General features: G+C 35.5%; 3 protein-coding genes across 3 annotated transcripts in view; 2 read left to right on the plus strand and 1 right to left on the minus strand.

Moving 5' to 3' along the window:
• The window catches only part of LOC133329583 (bifunctional phosphoribosylaminoimidazole carboxylase/phosphoribosylaminoimidazole succinocarboxamide synthetase), a 74,316-nt gene that overhangs the window by 17,299 nt on the left and 35,706 nt on the right, over positions 1 to 21,311 (plus strand). The window lies entirely within an intron of this gene.
• On the plus strand, positions 1,574 to 2,823 carry LOC133329584 (small ubiquitin-related modifier 3). Its single transcript, XM_061538056.1, has 3 exons — positions 1,574 to 1,665; positions 2,393 to 2,512; positions 2,608 to 2,823. Exons 1-3 carry the CDS (start codon positions 1,648 to 1,650, stop codon positions 2,749 to 2,751), a joined length of 282 nt encoding a protein of 93 aa, XP_061394040.1. The 5' UTR covers positions 1,574 to 1,647; the 3' UTR covers positions 2,752 to 2,823.
• Positions 5,764 to 7,213, minus strand: LOC133329589 (zinc finger matrin-type protein 3-like). Its single transcript, XM_061538061.1, has 3 exons — positions 6,878 to 7,213; positions 6,717 to 6,785; positions 5,764 to 6,585 (listed from the first exon to the last, which is right to left on the minus strand). The coding sequence occupies exons 1-3, from the start codon at positions 7,211 to 7,213 to the stop codon at positions 5,764 to 5,766; spliced, it is 1,227 nt and encodes a 408-aa protein (XP_061394045.1).

The following is a 21,311-nucleotide window of genomic DNA, read 5'->3' on the forward strand; positions in this document are numbered from 1 at the left end:
AGTACAAAAATAATAGATTGGTTCTAGACCTCAAAAAATAAGTTAAAATTAGACTAAATAATATAAAAAAAAAATATTGTTGTAGTTATTTTAAGAATTTATTTTCGTTTTAATTTATTAAATAAACTAAATTATAATAAAATAAAATAAAATAAAATTTAGATTTCATAAAAAAAATAATACCAGAAATTCATTGCCAAAAAACTTAAACGGCATTTACATTAGAACTTTTTACTGGGTTAACCTACTTTATGAGGATTTATTTGACACATATGCAAAGGAATTGACAATTGAAACCCACTGGGTTAACGAAATCCGGTTAAATATAAACGTACTATTAAATAGCATAAAGTACAACCATAAGAAAAATTTAAACAATTTTATTTATTGTCACTGTCTGATAATAAACGTAAACGTTTGCGAAAGACTACAATATCACTGCCATCACTGGAATGATTTTGTTGATCATTCTCATTTCTAGCCGACTGTGTTGGGACATCAGTAGACATAACTCAGAACACACACCAGAATTATATAAAATGTTGCCATATCAGAAATTCATGCCATGCAGGGTTGTTACTCTAATTAAGGCAGAGATGTTTGAGCAAAAGCATTCCAGAATTTTCTTCAATAAATAAATAGTTCATGTAAAAAAAATAATTTTGTTTTTTTTTTTTGTATTCGTGTTATTTCAAATGATGTCGTGTAAAAATAGAAATATTTTTTCGTATTTACTCGTGTTATTTCAAATTCGTGTAAAAACAGAATTAGGTGTAATTTGAAATTGTTCTTTATTAAGTATGCTCCCGTATTCAATTTACTCAATCTGCCTGCTGGGAAAGTTTGAGGAAACGAATCTTTCTTTATCGCAATTCCCAGATTTTCATGTGTTACACATATAAGTGGTAATAGCTCAATTATAGGAAAGATGTGGATAGATTTTCATTCATGTTTTTCATATTGTATTTTGAGGTATCGAAAATATTTCATTTTCAAAATAAATATAATTTATTTGTTTGTTTACATTTTTCTGTCAAATGACGTTGACAATAATATAACTTACAAAAACAAATTTCCATGTGGTTGTTGTATCGATTGTTGTACAACAACACTTGCTTTTACCTTCTATTATTATACCATGATATATTTTTTGATTTTTTGTCTGTTGTCACATTTTTATATGTTATACAAATTGATACATTAAGTGGATTTAATTTTATACAGTAAATCGAAACAAATACAGTTTCATTTAGCATTATCGCGATAAAAGCTATAATGTAAACGCTTTTTAAATGTACTTTACCATCTGAAAAATGTATCAAAATGAAATTCTATGTCTATGTGGAATATATTGTACGACAAATATATCGCATCACAAACATATGGCAACATCCACCCAGTGTTGTATTTGAACGAACATGGCTGGCGTTGATAGAAGATGGCTGGTGCGTCGCGGCGGCTTTTTTCCTGATACATTTTCTTCGGCTCTGCTTAACGAAAAAATTTTGCAAAGCAGCAGCAGTATTTGATTGTCCCGCAACAAGAAGCGATAGAAGTTATAAATTGTTCCGAGTTACAAAAGTTCAGTAGTGTTAAACAAATTTTTTACATTGTAAATTCCAAAAAACAAACACAAATTAAACAAAAATGTCTGACGAAAAGAAGGTATGTTTGCAATTTAGCCCGCAAAATGTTTATCGAGAAGTAGAACAAGCTAAATAAAGTGAACACGCAAAAATGAAAAAAAAAAACTACACAAAAGAACAAGAAAAATGTGTGTATGACGCCGACAAACATGGCGCGGTCAACGGAGACGCAATGCGGCTTTTTTCTCACCATCTGCCCATTTAAAAATTTCGAATAGTTTGTTTCGATTTCAACAATTTGAGAAATATATGTGAGGCGTTGAAGTAAATCATAATTGCGGCTACGGTGGCATTCTGTACAAATGATTCCGGTAGTTTCTAGCAAAACAATATATACGCATAAAACATAACCTAACATTTTGTGATGGCTTTTGTTCATCTATTTCACGAATTCGTTGGTGGCTATACACCCTACACACAGTGTCTACTCGTTGCCCTCGACTTTTGTAGTAAAGCAAAAAAAAAAACGAGGCTTGAACATCTTCGGCGGCGCGTCACTTATTTTTGTTGTGAAATTTTTGTTGTTGAGTTTTTCTCAAAAAGCGAAACGTATCTATATTTATGTGTGTATACACGTTTATTTAACTCGGAAGTACAATTTTGTTATGGTTTAGGGCTAATGTAGCGTTATTTATACCGAAAATGCAAAAAATGCTTGTGTATGTGTAGCTGCCTGCCGCACAGTGACTCGCAATATATTTGGCGCAATAAGTAACTCGAAAATTGGTTTTTCTTTTCATTTACAGGGATCAGAAACCGAACATATTAATCTTAAAGTTTTGGGACAGGACAACGCTGTGGTACAATTCAAAATTAAGAAACATACTCCTCTCAGAAAGTTGATGAATGCCTACTGTGACAGAGCGGTAAGTCCAATATCCCTTATTATTGTGTATATATAATACTCCAATATGTCCAGGTGCAACATTTCATATTCAAATTTGTTCACATTCCATTTTAGGGTCTATCCATGCAAGTGGTTCGGTTTCGTTTTGATGGCCAACCTATAAACGAGAACGACACACCAACCTCATTGGAAATGGAAGAGGGCGATACCATTGAAGTTTATCAACAACAGACGGGTGGCTACAACATTTACTATTAATTTTATATATACAAAACAAACCAATCTAATTTTACTCTTAATAAATATTAAAAACTCATGAAAAAGTAATAATTTTAATATATTTAAAAAATATAAAAGCTGAACAAGAAAATGTCCAACCCCAATCAACAAAACCAACCAGCTTCAATTGAAATAACAATGTATGGAACTGTTGAAAGTGAATTGAAATTTCGTCGAATCACATTCATCCTATTTGTCATGTTTGTTTTTGTAATTCTTCCAATTCACCTTTAACTTTCCCGCACATCATTTTCAAATCATTCTATAATTTTGTCATACAACAACAAATGTGTTATATACATACCTTTTTCAATTGATTTCCTTTATTTTAGTTGTAAACAAATGAAAAACAAAAATAAATTTAATAGAACTTAATGTTTTGGTATTTTAAATGAGTCAACTAATAAAAGCTAGATCCAAAATGTAAATGGATGAGAAAAAAGATACTCGTTGTATTATTGCGAATAATTGTGTGTATGGAAGAAGTAGTACAGTTGGGTATGGGAATGAAATCGATATTTATGTTAATTCAATGAGTGTTGAAGCTCTTAAGACTATACTTTGGCAGGAGAAGCGTGCTTTTTGAAAGTTCAAATATTTCATAAAATGGAGTAGTCCATGTAATGAAGTTTTTGGAATCGCTCATGTCCCTTTGGGCTAGGTTCTCGTTTATGAAATAAATTGAATTGAAAATTTAATTTTAAGAAGACAATATGCCCAAATACCTTTTTATAAAAATCGATATGGTGTGCATCTAAAATTCCCTTGAACTACTGTGTCGATTTAAAAATAATTTTCGTCCAGATTGTCTTTGAACATTCCTCAGTAGATGAGTTTAATTCTTAGTATTTTAAAAACGTATATGTATAACACAAATAATTCCAAAATCTGCTACCATATTAAGACAAACGTAATCATATTGGTTAATTCTGAGTTTTATAAACGGTTCAGTATGAAATATATATACGAACAGAAATATGATCATGAGTAATAATTTAAAAAGTAGTTTGAAATAAATTTGTGTTTGTTTTTTTTACTATTTTCGAACCACTGTGCAGTGACTCATTCTTCCGTAGAACGTTATCGTTGTGGTGTATTAGATGCAAGTACAGTTGCTTCAAAACATGTTTATGGACTCTAAGCATTAGCAAAAGTAGTCGTACACGTCACCAAGTTTCACTTATAAAAATTACAAATCGTCGATGTATCGATAAGAAATTTACATTTTCGGAAAATGTTTTCCTGGAGACAAAATTTTCCAGATATATACCTGGGATATGTATATAATATGATATATACGATAAGTTCTGGGAAATTTACTTAAAGAGTAGAAAAAAATAATTATAATTAGGGTAAACTATAATTATTTTTTGCTAACAATTTACTTTTAAATTCCATTTTCTTTATTGCGTAAAATACGAATATTTGCACAAATTTGATATATATAAGTATTTTCTGCTTAAAAATTATTTGCGGTATGAATTATTGGTCGTTAATAGTTAACATATTTTTTCCGGGAAAGTGCTCAAGAAAAAAACCTTCTTTAACAATTTTATCGGTTTAATACTTTAAATTGATAAAAATATGATAATATTAAATAATTAATATGTTGGTATTGGGATATTTAACACTTTCTAGAAAATGTTCTGTCAGTCTGGTGATGCTTTGTTGGATAATTTCGAAACCTGCTCAACAGTTTAATCGTTGAGTAGAAAATAACCATGGAAAGTTGTATGTCATTTTAAGAATTTTTTGACAGATTTGTAATTTATGTGATATTTTGCTGTCCACAATATATAGTATGTGACCCTTGAAATTCAATCGAATATCAATAAGAGACCTAAATACTTAACATCACTCTTCCATGTAATATCCTGGTTATTGAAATGAATTGGACGCTGAGGAAAAAGGGTGGACAACGTTTATCCCCTTGAATATGAGCGAAGTGATGTCGTAACATTGAGGAATTCTAGCTTTATGGTCGGTGGCATCTTTCTTCTATAATTATTTAATTTTATTCAATAAGAAAATTTTATAAGAAAAAATATTGCCCTCGCGCCTTTGGAGCCACCGTCATTAAAAGAGCACTAACAATTAATTTATTTATTTTTTTCTTTGTATCTGATTCTATACTCTCCTATCTTCCAGCTAAAATTAAAATTTATTCAAAATTAGTTATTTATTAATAAAATATTTAAGTTTTGGACGCGCAATAAATTAAAATCACGGCATCAGTACTTTTAGAAAAACCTGTCGTCACAACTTGCTTGCATTCGTGAGATGCATTACATTCTCACTGAAAAATAAAAGTCCAATATCAAGAAAAGCCAATAAAAAACAGAAAAATTATTTCTACTTATTTTTTTGATTCTTTTTTGCAAATATAAATAATGGTTTTGATATATGTAATACAAAAACTATATTCTAAATATCTTAGTATTAAACATAAGCTTAAAAACATTTTGTTGTCTTTGGGTCACAAAGGGTTTAAACTGAGAACCCCATTTAATAAACCACTAATATTAAATTTTGACTAAACTCAATGTATATGAAACGATTTAAAGCAGACTCAATTCGTTAGAGTAGGCACCATTTGGCGTGAATAGATGAAAATAATACGAGAACTATATCCAAATCTGTACCGTATTAACATGATCCATTTCAATGATGTATACTACATGTACCAGAATATTTACTTTTAGTGTGGCATTTTTATGTATGTATGTCTCAGAACCTGCAAGAATGTACACATGTTTTTTTTACTACGCAGACCGCAAATCGAGTTTCCGAAAGACCAACTATAAGCAATAAAGTAAACAACAACTGATATTATATAACGAACATTTATTTAATGTTCAACGCAGTTATTCAAATATACATAGTATAACGAATTTATAATAAAGGTAATTTTTTGGCAATTATTTGTGGTTAAAATCAACACAGCAAGCCAGTAAGTTGTTACAAGTACTGAAATTTTGTAGTTTCATGTGATCATTTTCGTTTAACATTTGCTATTGCGGCAATTGCCTTTTGTTCCATTTGACTTTTAAGATGACGCTTTCCTTTGAGGTGTTGTTCCAGACTATGTAGATTTGTTATAGTTAAATTGCATGTTTGGCAATAATATTGACCACTGGGTGTGCGGTACATCGACATATCGATTGTATCCGGCTTCTGTTCATTAATAACGGAATTGAGAACATTATCCTTGAGAGAAACAGCAATAGTTTGGCTTGTATCATCTGTAGTGGTAGATGTAGGGGCGTGACCCGTAATTGTGATTTCCACTCCACTTGCCTTTAGTTTTTTCTGATGTTTTATTCCACTTAAATGCATTGCCATTTGCAGAGCGGATGTAGCACTTACATTACATACTACACAAAATAGATTTGGATCTTGTTCATTAATTTTCGCAATTTTGGGTGGTTTGGCATCCGTATTGTCCTCTGGCATTTGTTGTGGTGAACTAACAACGGAATTAGACGATTCATCTGCAGTAGTTGTGGATACATTATCACTGGAACCAAACAGAAATTGGTCACCAATTCCAAAACGTCGGTCTGCACTTTTCGGAAACGCTTTTGTAGAAACTCTGACCCATTTTCCTTCATTATTATAATAGCCGGCACCCGAAGGTTTTGATCGTTGACTTAGAACCATTTGATGTTTTTTGCCCGCAAAATGTTGTTGTGCATGAGTTACCGATGTTAGCTTCAAATCACACAGTTCACAATGGAAAGCATTTGGTCCCACGGGTCCCTGCTTGTAAAAACGTGCTATTTCTGGTGGGTTTATACCCTTTTCCGTGTAATTCTGAAATTGTACGACAAATTATTAAATATTGTATTTAGTTCTCATTATATTTGTACATAATGCAAATGATTAAATTTACGTAAATAAATAATTGCGATTTTCTTGTAAAAATTAATGAAATGAATACGTACTTTTGTAATCCAATTTGTAATGCTTTTATCGTGAGACTTAGATTCATAATGATCTTTTGCTGATATTACCTGTGAATGTAAAAATACTAATTTATTGAAATATACATACACAAAACAACAAGACGAAAAGTGTCCTGAGATCTAGTTTAGTCAATACTTACCGAATTCATTTTCATGTTACACAAGTCACATGAGGAAGGATGTATCAGTGCATTTAATTCGTCTGGGTATGATGGATGTCTTCCCGTAAACATAGCCATATTACCCTTCTCATCATATTCGGCAACGGGTTCTTGTTTCTTTGGCGTGCGGAAAGAATCCATATATTTCCTTTTTAGTGAAGTCTTGTAATCGCCATATGTAAGCGGAGTCTCTGTCGTATCATGAGTTTGTAAGCCGGTCTCTGTCGAAGGATATGCCACATTATTATTTATTTGAGTCATATTATCGGATGGTGTAGCTCCCATTTGTAGATGATATCCGGTAGAGAAATTCATCCTTATATTTTTTTATTGAAAAACAATAAATGTGTGTTATTAATTAAGAACGTCCAAAACGTCCGGAAACAATTTTGTTGTGTATACTAATTAAGAGGAATATCATATGGATGAAGGAAATGAACAGCTGTATGAAAGAAAACAGCTGTGAGGGAGTCATATGTTTGTTTAAACCGTTCAGGACCACAAAAAACCAGCTGTATTTAAATGAAAAGCATGAGAAGAAAAGCGAAATTGCCCTCTTTGATAATAGGTTCGTTCGTTTACTTTCCCAGTAATATTTACTCAGTAAGAATTTTGCAGAGAGTAAATACGAATTTTTCCTTTTCAAGAGAGAAAACTGCAAAAAGTAAACGAACAACATCCAGTAAAAAGATTGTTTCGACACAGCTGATTAAAACAACAAACAAATTGGCGCAAACTATAAGACAGCATTTTTATTAGAAAAATGGATAACAAGCGGAAAATTGATGTTGTTTGTTCCCCATAAACATTTAAAAGGGTTGTGACCTGTTATTCCTGTATCTGCAATTGATATGGGGGTGGACATAACCGATGGTGTTCCAGACATGTTTCGATTTGGAACCTAAAAAATCGTTCGCCAATTACTCTTATTACTCTTATTTTTAAATACTTGCGTTTTCTTCATCCATTTTGGTATTTAATGATACAAAATCATTGAGAACAATTTTTTGTTTGTTTACAAAACATAACAAAACAGCTGATTAAATATCAGCTGATGGTACAAGAAAATTCTTACTGAGTAAATTTTCCTTGTAAGAATTTGCAAATATGTACTCAGAACACAACTGTCAAATCTGCATTTTGTAATAATTTGTACAAATTCGTACAAATTATTGAGTAAACGAACGAACCTAATATAATATTAATTATTAATAATAATTTAAAATTTTTGACTAATGTAGTGTTTTACCACGAATTTACAATAGTATTGAAGATTCTGTTGCGTAGCCTGTATTAAAAATATATTCACAAATGAAATTCGTCTTCAGGGAGCGGCTTCGTCCTCTTTGCTGACGATGTTCAAATTTTATTCACAAGCAACATCGATTCAATAGATGTGCTACAAGCTAAAATTAATTACACTCTATCTATAATTAGAGAATGGATGGTTGCAAATAAGCTCTCTGTTAACCCTTCCAAAACAAAAGCAATGTTTTTTTCTCCTCGCGATTTTGTATTAAATGTAAAGTTACACCATTATATCGATTTTGTTGACAGATTGGAATGTCTTGGTGTTCTTCTGGATAATAAACTTGACTTCTCCCATCACATAGATCGAGTTGTTTCACGTATAAACTATGTTTTACGCCAGCTTTAGATATATATGGTATATATATCTATGTAAATTAATTTTGTCATAATCTGGTGTAGGTACTATAAGTGCATGCATATTGTAAATCTCATTGGCCTTTAGTCTTTTTTTACAAAATAAAATATAAAATAAATAAATAAATAAAAAAAACTAACTGCACAGAGATGATTGGTCTATTTCGATAATGCAAGTATCTATTCGGTTCTACTATAGGAACAGATGTTTATATGTAATTCTACTGGATTAAAAGATGTAAGTAAAACTGATGATATATTTTTTTAATTTAATAAAATGATAAATAATGCCAGATGATAAAAACAATCAGGTTGTCCTATAATTATATATGATTATGCATCTTTCTAAAACCAATTTTGGTACACGACATGTCATCTTCGTACTGCAAGAATCAATTAGTTTTTACTATTCTGTTCAATATCGTAAAAGAAAATTTGTTATCTTAGTGAAAATTAGTAGATTCTTGCAATACGGGAACAGACCAATATTTTCAATCACACCATGAGGGTTAAGAACAGATGATTAAGTACTACCATAGATCTGGTAGCTCCGACAAAACTTTAATTTCCTCTTATTCGAACAGTACAAATTTTTAAATTAATAGCATAAACATTATATTTGGTTAACCAAAGTGAATTATTATTGGATTTTTTTTCAATAAAAGGAAAATGTCGCAACAGTTATTTTGCTGTCTGTGTTATGCATTAACAAATGATTACCATTTCATAAAGAACGAGCAGGGAGATTGTACGGATGCTTATAATATGGTCATTAAATATTTCGATCCAATTATGGTTTGTATAATTTGTCTCCAATTATTTTCAAATGTCTAAACTACGGACTTCTACATTAGATTCAAACAGAGGAGCTGTTTACAGAAAACAGCCTGGGTATTAAAGTTTTGTGCAGCGACTGTTGGCGGCACATACGCAATTTCCATGAATTCCAAATGGGTGTATTAAAAACGCGTTCTCTTCTTTTGGATTCGGATTCTCCATATACCAAAAACATTAACCCACAAGAACAACATGCATGTATTGACGATGAAAGCGAAAATGACCTTAGTGATATGCTTTTGCATGATGATGTCATGATAGACGAATCTATTCCAGAAGCCGAAATTACCATGGATAATAATAGAGGATTTCTAGAAACAACTTCTACATGCGAGAAGAAACCCCAAATGGGAAGCGATTCTTCATTGATCGAGAATGAGTTTGACAATGAAAACAATAATTTAGAATCTGTTGAAAGCGATCAAGCAAACGACGAGAAAAAGGAAACGGAACGTAATTCTATTTTGAACGGAAATGGAATAGAAGTTTCAGAATGTAATAGAGCCAATGGAAAAATGGAAACGGCTATGAATACGAAAGGACAAAGTAAACGTCAACAAAAAAAGGTTGACAATGTAAGACGACCTGTTTACACACTAGAAAAGGGAAAGGAACTGGACAGGTTAATAGCACAATGGAAACCAATTTTAGAATGTGATCTATGTACAGAAACTGCGTCAACATTTGATTCACTACGTTCTCACTTTCGCAGTGTCCACCAAAGTAGATTCTATATAAAATGTTGCGAACGTAAATTTTATAGGCGCTGCATTCTAGTTGAACACATATGTCTTCATATAAATCCGGATACCCATAAATGTGATATATGTGGAAAATCGAGTACAAGCAAATACAATTTAAAATTACATAAGCAAATTGTACATAACGATATTCGAAATTTTGAATGCGATATTTGTGGGAAAACTTTTAATCACAAACCCACTTTGGAGCGGCATCTTCTTACACATGCTGAAGGCGCCAAAGAGTTCTGGTGTAAGGAATGTGGCAAAGGTTATGTACTTGAAATTCAACTTAATACTCACATACGCAACGTCCATAATGGAGTAAAAATTTGTGAGCAGTGCGGCAAAACTTTGCACAGTATGGGAGCTCTGAAAAAACATTTAATGGAACACGGAATAATACCACAAACGAAGTTCCACTGTCACATATGTTCGGCTGAGTTTAAATCCAACGAAGCCTTAAAACGACACAAGGCTGCATATCACCATGACGGATCTACTGTTTATATTTGTAGTGTTTGCGGAAAAGTTTCTGCCAGTGAAAATGCATTAAAGGCACACAAGAAACATGTCCACGAAGAGGAACGAAAATATAAATGTACATACTGTGAGAAGGCATTTAAGCGTCCTAACGTTTTAAAGGAACACATCGCTACACATACCGGCCTGGATTTGTATCAGTGTCCACACTGTCCTCAAACATTTAAAGTAAACGCAAATATGCATCATCATCGTAAAAGAGTTCATCCCATAGAATGGCAAGAGACACGAAGAAATCGTTTAAATTTACCTAAAGTTAATATTATGGAGGTGACGAAACAAGTTGTTTTGTAATTAGCCAACACATAAATGTGCCTCGAGCAGAACTGAAGTCGTTAAAAAGTTCGTATTTTTTATTTTAATAAAAATTGGGATAAATCCAATATATGTTAATTGGAATATATGTATATATTTTGAATTTGTGTATAAGTTGAATGCTTGAAAATTTTCGAATTTTATTTTATGTGTAAAACTAATAATAATAATAGAAAAACAGAATATTTATTTCGATTTATCTATATATATAAAAATGGAGCCAAAAAATGTATACTAATGCATCAATTGAGAACGGCTGGACCGATTTGACTCAAAATTTCTTTCAGTTGTCGGTAATTACAGTGGGAAGGTTTTTATGAAAGAAAATTGTGAGAAAAATCGGCGAAAATCTTGCAAAAATTATTTTAAAGAAACGGCTGGACCGATTTGACTTAAAGTTTCTGTTAGTAGTCTGTAATTAAAGTGGAAGTTTTTAATGAAAGATCATCGTGAGAAAAATCCGCGAAAAAGTTGCAAAAATTATTTTGAAAGATATTAGCATTTCCACACATTTTATATCGAAAATTTATGCTTTCATCTCTTCGTAGTTCTTTTTGGACATATTTTGGGCGAAAATTGGCAGCGTATATCTTTAAGTAATTGTCAATTATGGAAAATTCTCAAAATATGTTAATTTTCTACAATTAATTGGATTGTCATTGCCTTGAAAAAGCGATTGTGTATGAACATAAATTTATATTTTCATTATAGTTAAATTTAAAAATAAGAAATCGAAAGGAGAGAGTAAGATTAATCGTTATCATTATTTGCTAACGTTTTCCATAAGATCAATATTTATTTAGTTTGAAAATATATGTTATGTTATGTGAAACAATTTGCATGGTATGTATAGGTTGAGAATTTTTTTCTCAAATAAAACACAGTAAGACATGGTAAAGTAAAGATTAAGCCGTTCCACTATGTGGAGCCTATACCAAAAACAATACCGGCAATTATGAGGGAAGTTTCTTACCCTATGGGGAATACCGAATTAAAGGCAATTAAATGAATATTCTGTTACTACTTTCCAAGTACTTTAGGATAAGGATGCTTAAATGCGCACAATAATGGAACAAATTGTTTTGAACTTATAAATACAGCACATATCCCATCTGATATCTGGGCACTGACCGAAACTTGATCGTGTCCTTAATAGGAAAACGAAACCGTCTATTAAAGTATTCAATTATTTTATTGAACATTTTCTTATATTCGGGAAGAATACATTTAAATTCGAATCCTACATGGAGGCAATTCCGAATTACATTTGTTTAACTAATATGAGCCTTTATGGTTCCTCAAATGTATTTTTAAAGATGTGAATAATATTTGCATGGTATATTGACTACCGATTTCACTCACGTCTTCCTTCGGCTGTTTGTAATTGCAAAACATCAAAAAGTCGGGAAATTGCAATAATCGAACGTTGTGTCAGTTACATCGTTTATAACTCAAGAACGTCTGCACCGAATTTGACGATTCAAAGGACTTCTAAATCATATGTGGTCAGAATAGGAAAATATGCAAACTAATTGTAAGATTCCGCCAAAACAAAAAATATTTAGTAATAGTTAAATAAATTTTAGTTTTTTAAAACATATGGTTTTTTGAGTTAGTTAGATCAAAACTTTTAATTTCTTAAAATATGTGTATGTTCTAATACTAATAATGCGATCATTAACATCGACGAAAATAATGGTAATGGTAGCATTATTAGTATTCATGTCAGATTTTTGAAATTTTGTCTTATTTTCTTTAGAGCCCAACCTGTTGGATATGAAATCTCATTTTCATATTTGTCAAAAAATTGTATTATTTTTTCGACAATGTTTCTTTTTTTTGCCCGACAACTTGAAGTTTGGATGTAAACATATGTAACCTTAAACAAAAACTTATTCCAATGTTAAATTAAAATCAAGTTGTTAAAAAATATGTGAATTTAACAAACCCGATTACAACATTTCACGATTTAGAATTAAGATATTAAACAGGCATTTACAATTAAAAGAAGGTATGCGGCGTCAACATTGGTCAAACTTTTCACATATACAAATCTATAACGGCAATCAGACAACTAATCAACAATTTGTTTAAAAAAGACAAAATCCTTTAACTGAGCGGAAATCACTAAATTTCTACGCCAAATCTAAAATTTTTCGAATTATATACTGATTTCAATATAAAAACCAGTAAGGAAAGTAGTAAAGTCGGACGGGGCCGAATCCTAACAGACGTCAAATTTTTGAAGGACCAGGGACAAACTTATGTAAATTAATTTAAAAATTAACCGAGTTCAACTTAACTTGCCACACATTATGTTATAGTAAATTCAGTACGTAGTGCAAAATTTTGTACCGATTGAACCCACCTTGATGAAGCATTTATATCCAACTTCTAGGTTATTCTAACTCCAGTACGTTGTGCAAAATTTGTGTCAATTTTGTGTAAAATCGGACGACACCATTTACCTTAAATCGGACGAAAATATATATGGGAGCTATATCTAAATCTAAACCGATTTTCACGAAAATTAACGCACATCGTTCTAGCCATAAATCAGTACGCTGTGCAAAATTGCAAATCGAGTGATAAATAGGGGCTTTGGTGCAAATCGAATGATAAATAGGGACTTTGGTACACCATTTACAATAAATCAGACGAAAATATATATGGGAGTTATATTTAAATCTGAACCGATTTTCACAACACTTAGCACACATTATTATAGACTCAATTTAGTACACTATGCCAAATTTCGTGCAAATCGAAAGATATTTAGGGACTTTGGCGCAACATTTACCTTAAATCGGACGAAACTATATATGGGAGCTATATCTAAATCTGAACCGATTTTCTCGAAACTTGGCACAAATCATTCTGCACCTTATTCAGTACTCTATGCAAAATTTCATGCCAATCGAAAGATATTTAGGGACTTTGGCACACCATTTACCTTAAATCGGACGAAACTATATATGGGAGCTATATCTAAATCTGAACCGATTTTCTAGAAACTTGGCACACATCTTTCTGCACCTAATTTAGTACTCTATGCCAAATTTCATGCAAATCGTATGGTATGTAGAGACTTTGTCTGCACCAATTACTTAAATCGGACGAAACTATATATGGGAGCTATATCTAAATCTGAACCGATTTTCTCGAAACTTGGCACACATCATTCTGCACATAATTCAATACTCTGTGCCAAATTTCGCTAATCGAAAGATATAGAGGGACTTGGTGCCCCATTTACCTTAAATCGGACGAAAATCTATATGGGAGCTATAATTAAATCTGAACCGATTTTTTCCAATTTCAATAGGGTTCGTCCTTGGGCCAAATAAGTAACTTGTGCCAAATTTCATCCAAATCGGATCATAAATGCGACCTGTACTTTGTTTACAATTTAACATCTACAGACGGACAGACGGACGGGCGGACATGCATAAAACGACTCAGAAAGTTACAAACGACTTTTGCCTGTTACAAACATATGCACAAAGACATAATACCCTGTACCACAGTGTGGTGAAGGGTATAATCAAAAGGAGAGTTGGACATGAACAAAATGATATTGTCCTTCAAGAAGGGACAAATAAGATAATGTAAATGAATGAAATTTGGTGAAATAAGTTCTACCAAATTTTAAACTATTATGTGCTTGGGCCTGCATACTTTTTTTTGGCATAAACTTAGGGGCAAATGTTTTTACCAACCTTATATTGATGCAATATTGATAAGGCAAAACAACGTTTGCCGGGTCAGCTAGTTTAAAATAAAAAACAAAATAACTCAATGAATTTTATAAAGATGGATCATACCTGCCCACTTCTTACGGTACCTTATCGACAAAAATAATCCGCTCCATTGATGTCCCATTTGGATGTGAGTGGTCTAATACTGTAGTGAGCTGTTATATTCACTACAGTAAGTTTGATCTCTCATGAACTATGTCGTGAAAATTCAGACCAGATGGTCTTTGAAAATCTACAATGTCAATATTTTTAAAAATTACTTCATTTAAATGTCATAAAAGCGTATGGATAATTCGGTTTTATGCAGTTTTTGAACATGGTAATAATTTTATCAAAGTTCAAAGATAAAGTCCATCGGCGTCAACATAAAGCTACATTAGTGTTAAAAATAATTATACAATGGCGTGGACCTACATTGACAATTTTTAACCTGAGATTTTTATCCTACTTACATATAGAAATCCATACAAAAAATGCAAAGGAGCCTGATTTTCACAAATACCTGAATATTGAATTTCAAAATAGTAGACATTTCTTTATATATTAACAAAGTCATACAAATATTTAGGATTGGATTTGAAATTATGTTTGATCTAAATAAATATTGTAAAGTTTTCGGGACTCAGTCGTATATTTAGACCTTCCAACAACATATGGTCTGTTCCCGTACTGCAAGAATCTACTACTTTTTACTACGATAACGAATTTTCCTTTATGATAACGAAGAAAATAGTACAATCTAGTAGATTCTTGTAGTACGGGAACAGACCAATAATTAGCATTATCTATACAGGACCCTGATTTTTTATATTTTTAAAAAAGATTTTTTTATAATTTGTAATGCCTGAAATGTAAGATGTGACCATACATTTATTTAGGACTAGCGGGGCCGGCAAACGTTGTCTTGCATATCAACATTGTTGACGTATAATTCACATAACGGTGAAATTTGCACATACATTGCTACTACTCCTAGGATATTTGGTATTGAAAATTTTCAATATTAGTTCACTATTTAGGGTAGCTCTCATATAACGGTATGTAATTAAACACAACGCGGCCATTCTACTTAGCTTTTACAAGTTCTTACCAGATAATAGATCTGTCTGTTTACTCGATATTTGGTAACAATTGTTACTAAATGTTGCCTGTTTACCCAAAAATCCAGTAAAAGAGAGTCAAGTGAGAGAGCAAGTTTGACAGTTCAACAACAACAAACTTACTGGAGTTTACTGAAAGAATTTAGGTTAGGTTAGGTTTGGGATGTACGGCTGTTGTAACAACCGTCCACTCGGAAATTATGTCCATTGTGATCATCCTTTATGTATAGGTGTACCTATAAAGAGAAAGAAGAAAAGATAGTGGAAGAGTAGAGAGAGAGGTAGTCAGAATAGGTGGGAGCGGAAGAGACATTATTTTAGCCAAGTCAATTTTTTGACAAAGCCTAGAATTAGGTTAGGGTCTATTTTGGAGAAGAAGACTAGATTATCAATTTCATAACATCCAAACTGTTTATGTCTTCTGCTGATCAGCGATGGACATTTGCAAAGGATGTGCTCAATTGTTTCCACTTCTTCTTCATCCTCACATAGACGACAGTAATCCTCTCCACTGGAGTCCCACTTAGAAGTGAGAGATCTAACTTTGCAGTGACCAGTAATGATCCCCACAACGAAGACGTTCTTTTATGAGAGAATTCTGGCCAGATAGATTTAGAGATTCTGCATGCAGGTTCCCTTAGCCATCTGTTGCCGACTACCTCGCAATAGAACGCGCGGATTCTGCCAATGAAATAGCTAATAGGGGGTTTCACAGATCTCTCAATCAGAAGACTGGACGACTGTGACCCCCCTCGAGCAAGCTCGTCGGCTATCTCATTCCCTTCAATATCGTTATGTCCTGGAACCCAGCATAACCCAACTATTTGACGTATATCATTCAGAGCGGTCTTACAATCATGAACTGCTTTCGAGTTTATAGTATGCGACTTCACCGCTTTCAGGGCCGCCTGACTATCTACGTAAATAGTCACCGGTCCTGTAAAGTCTGTATTAAGTGCTTTTACTATCTCGGCCGCTTTCGTGATTGCAAGAATCTCTGCTTGAAAAACGCTACAATCATTGTTGAGTTTATATGAGTTTCGTATACCTAATTCCCTGCAGTAGACGCCTGCGCCAGTGCCTTCTTCCATCTTGGACCCGTCTGTGAAGATTGACAGACCTGGCAGAGGTAGGGAGCCACTAGTCCAGGATTCCCTGTTAGGAAATTCGACTTTAATGTCATTAAAATCCCTGTGGGGGGGAATATAATCACTGATATGACTATCCCCCCTAAAAAGGTCATAACTTGGCGTTATGTTTAGAATGCTGGCATGACCATAGTTCAGCGATTTCAAGGCATCTGTTTCCCGGAGTCTCAGGGCACACCTAGCAGACTGGAATTTGATCAGAATGTCCAATGGTTGGAGATTCAAGATTGCATTCAAGGCTGCTTGTGGTGTGCTTCTTAATGCTCCAGTGATCAGAATTGAAGCCGATCGCTGTACTAAGCTCAGTCTTGTCAGCAGCTTCTTTTTATTCACCCCCTGCCACCAGACAAGACATCCATAGGTAAGTATGGGTAAGACAATCGTCGTATACAACCAGTGTATAATTCCGGGTCTCAATCCCAACTCTTGCCTATGGAGTTCTTGCATGAATAGAGTGCCATCAATCCCTTCTTAGAGCGTTCCTCGACATTCCTATTCCACAGTAACTTGCGGTCTAGGACAGTGCCAAGATATTTAGCTTCATCAGAGAGGGTTAATGTCACTCCACCAAGTGATGGCAGACGGAAACTAGGAACTTTGTATTTCCTAGTGAAGAGTACCAGTTCGGTTTTTGTGGGGTTTACACCAAGACCTTTGGTGCAAGCCCAATTTGACAGGGTTGAAAGAGCACCCTCCAGGATGTCTGATATTGTCGTAATAAACTTACCCCCAACCAACAAGACTACATCATCGGCATAGGCTACAACCTTTATCCTGAGATGATTGAATTTCATAAGTATCTCATTTATCACCAGAAGCCACAAAAGGGGGGAAAGAACTCCACCCTGAGGTGTGCCTCTGTTGACAGATTTCCTCACTGAACTCTCTCTCCTAGGGATGAGTTGATAATTCTGCTTTCCAGCATTCTATCAGTCCATTCCGTAAGGAGTGAGGGGATACCTATGTCTACGAGAGCAGAATGGATTGCCTCTAGCTTCACATTGTTGAAAGCTCCTTCGATGTCGAGGAATGCTGCCAACGTGTAGCCAGAGGACTCCATATTCTTCTCGATGTATCCAACCACCTCATGCAGAGCTGTACCCACTGATCTGCCCTTGATATAGGCATGTTGGGATTTACTAAGTTTATTACGGTCAATGGTATCTCTAATTTCTGAGTCTAGTAACCTTTCTAAAGTTTTTAGTAGAAAGGAAGAAAGACGGCTAATTCAACATCCTCAACCGTTTTGAGATCATTAGGATCCCGAAAAGAGGCTGCTGTTTTAGCTTTGAATTTGTCCCAGTTCGTCTTCCGAGGATTCCTATAAGGTTTCTGTTTAGCTCTAGAGGTAGGAATCTGGAAGGATATGAGTCTGTGATCCGAAAAGGAACATTTCTCAGACACCTCTCAGTTTACGACCCCAGAGTCGTCCATATTTGTGAGGGTTATATCGATGACTTCACCTCTCACCCTATTAACAAAAGTTGGTGTATTGCCTCTATTACAAATTCTAAGATTATAGCTAAGTATAAACTCGAAGATGGACTCACCTCTTGTGTTTGTGTTGCTGCTTCCCCAATTGAAGTGATGTGCGTTGGCGTCACATCCCAAGATGATGTCACCAACTCTGCTCATCTCCTCCAATAGGCGGCATACAACAGTGCCGGGTGGGTCAGGAGCTTCGTAGGGAAGATAAACGGCAGAGACTATCAGTGGCTTCGTGGTACCTCTGTCTAGTCTTGCTGTCGTCATATCTCCATTGCTGAAATTAGAAAGAAGCATTAAATTTAACTCCTTTTTAGCAAGAATACACGTTCTCACCTTCTCTCCATTGGAGGTAGACAAAAGCGTATATTTGGTGTCGCCCAGTCCAGTCACCTTACCTTTGTACAGGTAAGGTTCCTGGATGAGCGCCACGTCGATGTTTGAGGAAGAAAGGGTGAGTAGCAGTTCAGCAGCTGTTGCTTTACAGTGATGCAGATTAATCTGGATCACGTTAAGCGCTTGCTGTTGCCTGCCTATTGTTTTGGAGTGGTGAGGCGGAAACAAAGTTTCCCCATTCCATAAACAAGCTCACCCTTGTTCTTCCTCAAGTACTCCTCTCCCGCAGAGTCGGTAGCGAACTTCGCGACTACACCGCCGTTCCTTTCAAACGAGGCGAGGATTCTCCACCTCCTCGTCTGAAGGCCGTCGTTCTGCTTCTCCAATAACCTCAGTGTCTTCTCCAGCCCCTTGAAAGGTTTTGGGATAAACACCGAGGTTACCATACCGCTCGGTATCTCTCGAACCGATACGGCCGCCAGACGACCACCCTCCCAAAGGGGGTCCAGGCTGTTGATTGTCTTCTTAAGAAAATCTGAAGTCTTCTTAGTGCGACAATCAACAACCTTTACTCCTTTGTAAGAGGAGGTCAGGCCAAACCGCAGGCTCTCTCGATCAACCTCGTCGGACAGGAAGAGGTCCTTCAGATAGCTGTCGACCAGCTCCCATCTATCCTCACTGATAAACCCGTCAGGGTCAGCTCGGTCGATGATCGCTACCCGCAGATCTTCCGGAACCTCTTTCGGATCAGCAGAGTCGCTTTGCTCAGTTGTAGGTGTCTGGGCTACCTGCTTCGAGACAGCGTGTTTGGTTTTCACCCCACAATCGCTGCTCTTGGCAGGTTTCTCCTTCGACGCTACCACCGAAGCAAAGGAAGCAGAGCTCTGTACGGCCGACGACTGCGTGGGCCTCTTTGCAGCAGGTTGTTGCTCCTCCGAGGACCTCATTCTCTTGACAGCCGTGGGCTGTGGCCGAGATTTGGCACCCGGGGTAGCAGCTACTGCAGAGGTATGCCCAGCAGACGCAGGCACCTGCTTCGCGTCCGCTACCTTCTGCTTGACCACTGGCGACTGCCCAATTGTCACCGCCTTGGCTGTCAGCTTTGGCAATTCGGCAGAAGGTGGATTGACAGAGGGCGGTTGTGCCTTATCGGTCTTCTTGGAGGCCTTTTTACGGGCTCTCTTTCGGCCGACTTCGACAGTCCCCTGCCTTCTGTCTTTGTGGATTCTGATGTCTGAGACGTCTCAGTACTCAGTTTACCCTTTGGGGGTGCTGAGGGCTTAGACGTCTCAGGCATCAGCTTCCTGGATGTACCGGGGCCATCAGCAGGTTTCTCCTTCTTAGAAGGGACTACCGCCGTGGTCTTAGTACTGGGTCGGGGGATCCTGTCAATCAAGAAGTCCCTCTCAATGTCATCAGGATAGTTCCTAGAGAACTTCCTAATGAGTTTGAGGTTCCTCTTGATTAACAGGAACTCCTTACCCGTGATGGAGTCGCTGTCCCGTCCAATGTACCGTTTGCAGAAATTTACTGCTCTCCGATACATTTTCTTGGCAGCGATCTCCTTAGCGTCAGCTTGTCTATCAGATAATGGTACCGATGAATCATCCATCTTAACGATGGGAGCCTCATCGGTGCCAGCATCTGCTTCGACAGCCAACTGCCTGAGAAGCCTCGCGACGTCACTGCAGGCCGTGGAGGTTGAGTCAACGTCTTCAACCTCGCCAGGGTTTGCCTCCTTAGTCAGCCGAGGGGACCCTCCTTGCTTCAGGGGAGACACCATGGTTTCTACCGTGTTTATCACCGTGGTTCTAATCACAGTGGTTTCCATAATGTCATCCTCGTCCGACAAGAGAGAGTCATCCCAGAGCTGATTTGGGATGCTCTCCTGACTGAGGTGGAAGGAGCCGGTTTCCTCTAGAAGGTCGAGGAGAAGATTCGACTGCCTATCCAGGCTCGCATTTACGTCATCGAGAGATGGACAGGTGGCTAAAGATAGGTCCAGGGGGATTGCTTGGGTCGTCAACACTTGGGGGGAATCATTGATGTCTGACCTTGTAGAATTCGGGACTGAGGGTGCCAAGGCAGCCACACCAACATCAGTCGAAAGTTCTCATTCATTGTTTTGTTTTTTTTGGGGGGTTATTAACAGTTACCCAACGAATGGTGTTGGGCTTTCCACTATCCGCAACCTGTGGACGCGTCCGATAGCATTCAGCTTTGCTCCCCGTAGGCGGATACTGAAAGAATTTTATTCAGTAAGATTTTGCAAACTCAGCCATTTTGAGATTAGCTGTTTTATGACCAAACACAAACAATTTTTTTTTAATTTGCAAAGTTCAATTTGATATTAAGTTGCATTAAAATTACAGGAAATGGAAGAAAATGCTTAAGTAATGCAAAGTTTTAGAAACTAATTCCTTATATATTTTTAGGCAAGTTCTAGTAGATGGCAACTTCGAATAGATGAAAAAAACTGGCTAATG

Source organism: Musca vetustissima, unplaced genomic scaffold (genome assembly GCF_032173495.1).
Source record: "Musca vetustissima isolate MV318-11 ecotype Yass unplaced genomic scaffold, APGP_CSIRO_Mvet_v1 utg3953, whole genome shotgun sequence".
NCBI classification, from domain to species: Eukaryota; Metazoa; Arthropoda; class Insecta; order Diptera; family Muscidae; genus Musca; species Musca vetustissima.

What these genes read in the sequence shown, in the direction of transcription:
- LOC133329584 (XM_061538056.1), top strand. An exon ending in ATGCCTACTGTGACAGAGCG is followed by an intron (nt 2,513 to 2,607) that starts GTAAGTCCAATA and finishes ATTCCATTTTAG; the next exon opens with GGTCTATCCATGCAAGTGGT.
- LOC133329589 (XM_061538061.1), bottom strand. Translation starts at nt 7,213, where the DNA reads ATGAATTTCTCTACCGGATATCATCTACAAATGGGAGCTACACCATCC. An exon ending in GTAACATGAAAATGAATTCG is followed by an intron (nt 6,786 to 6,877) that starts GTAAGTATTGAC and finishes TTACATTCACAG; the next exon opens with GTAATATCAGCAAAAGATCA. An exon ending in TTACAAATTGGATTACAAAA is followed by an intron (nt 6,586 to 6,716) that starts GTACGTATTCAT and finishes GTACAATTTCAG; the next exon opens with AATTACACGGAAAAGGGTAT.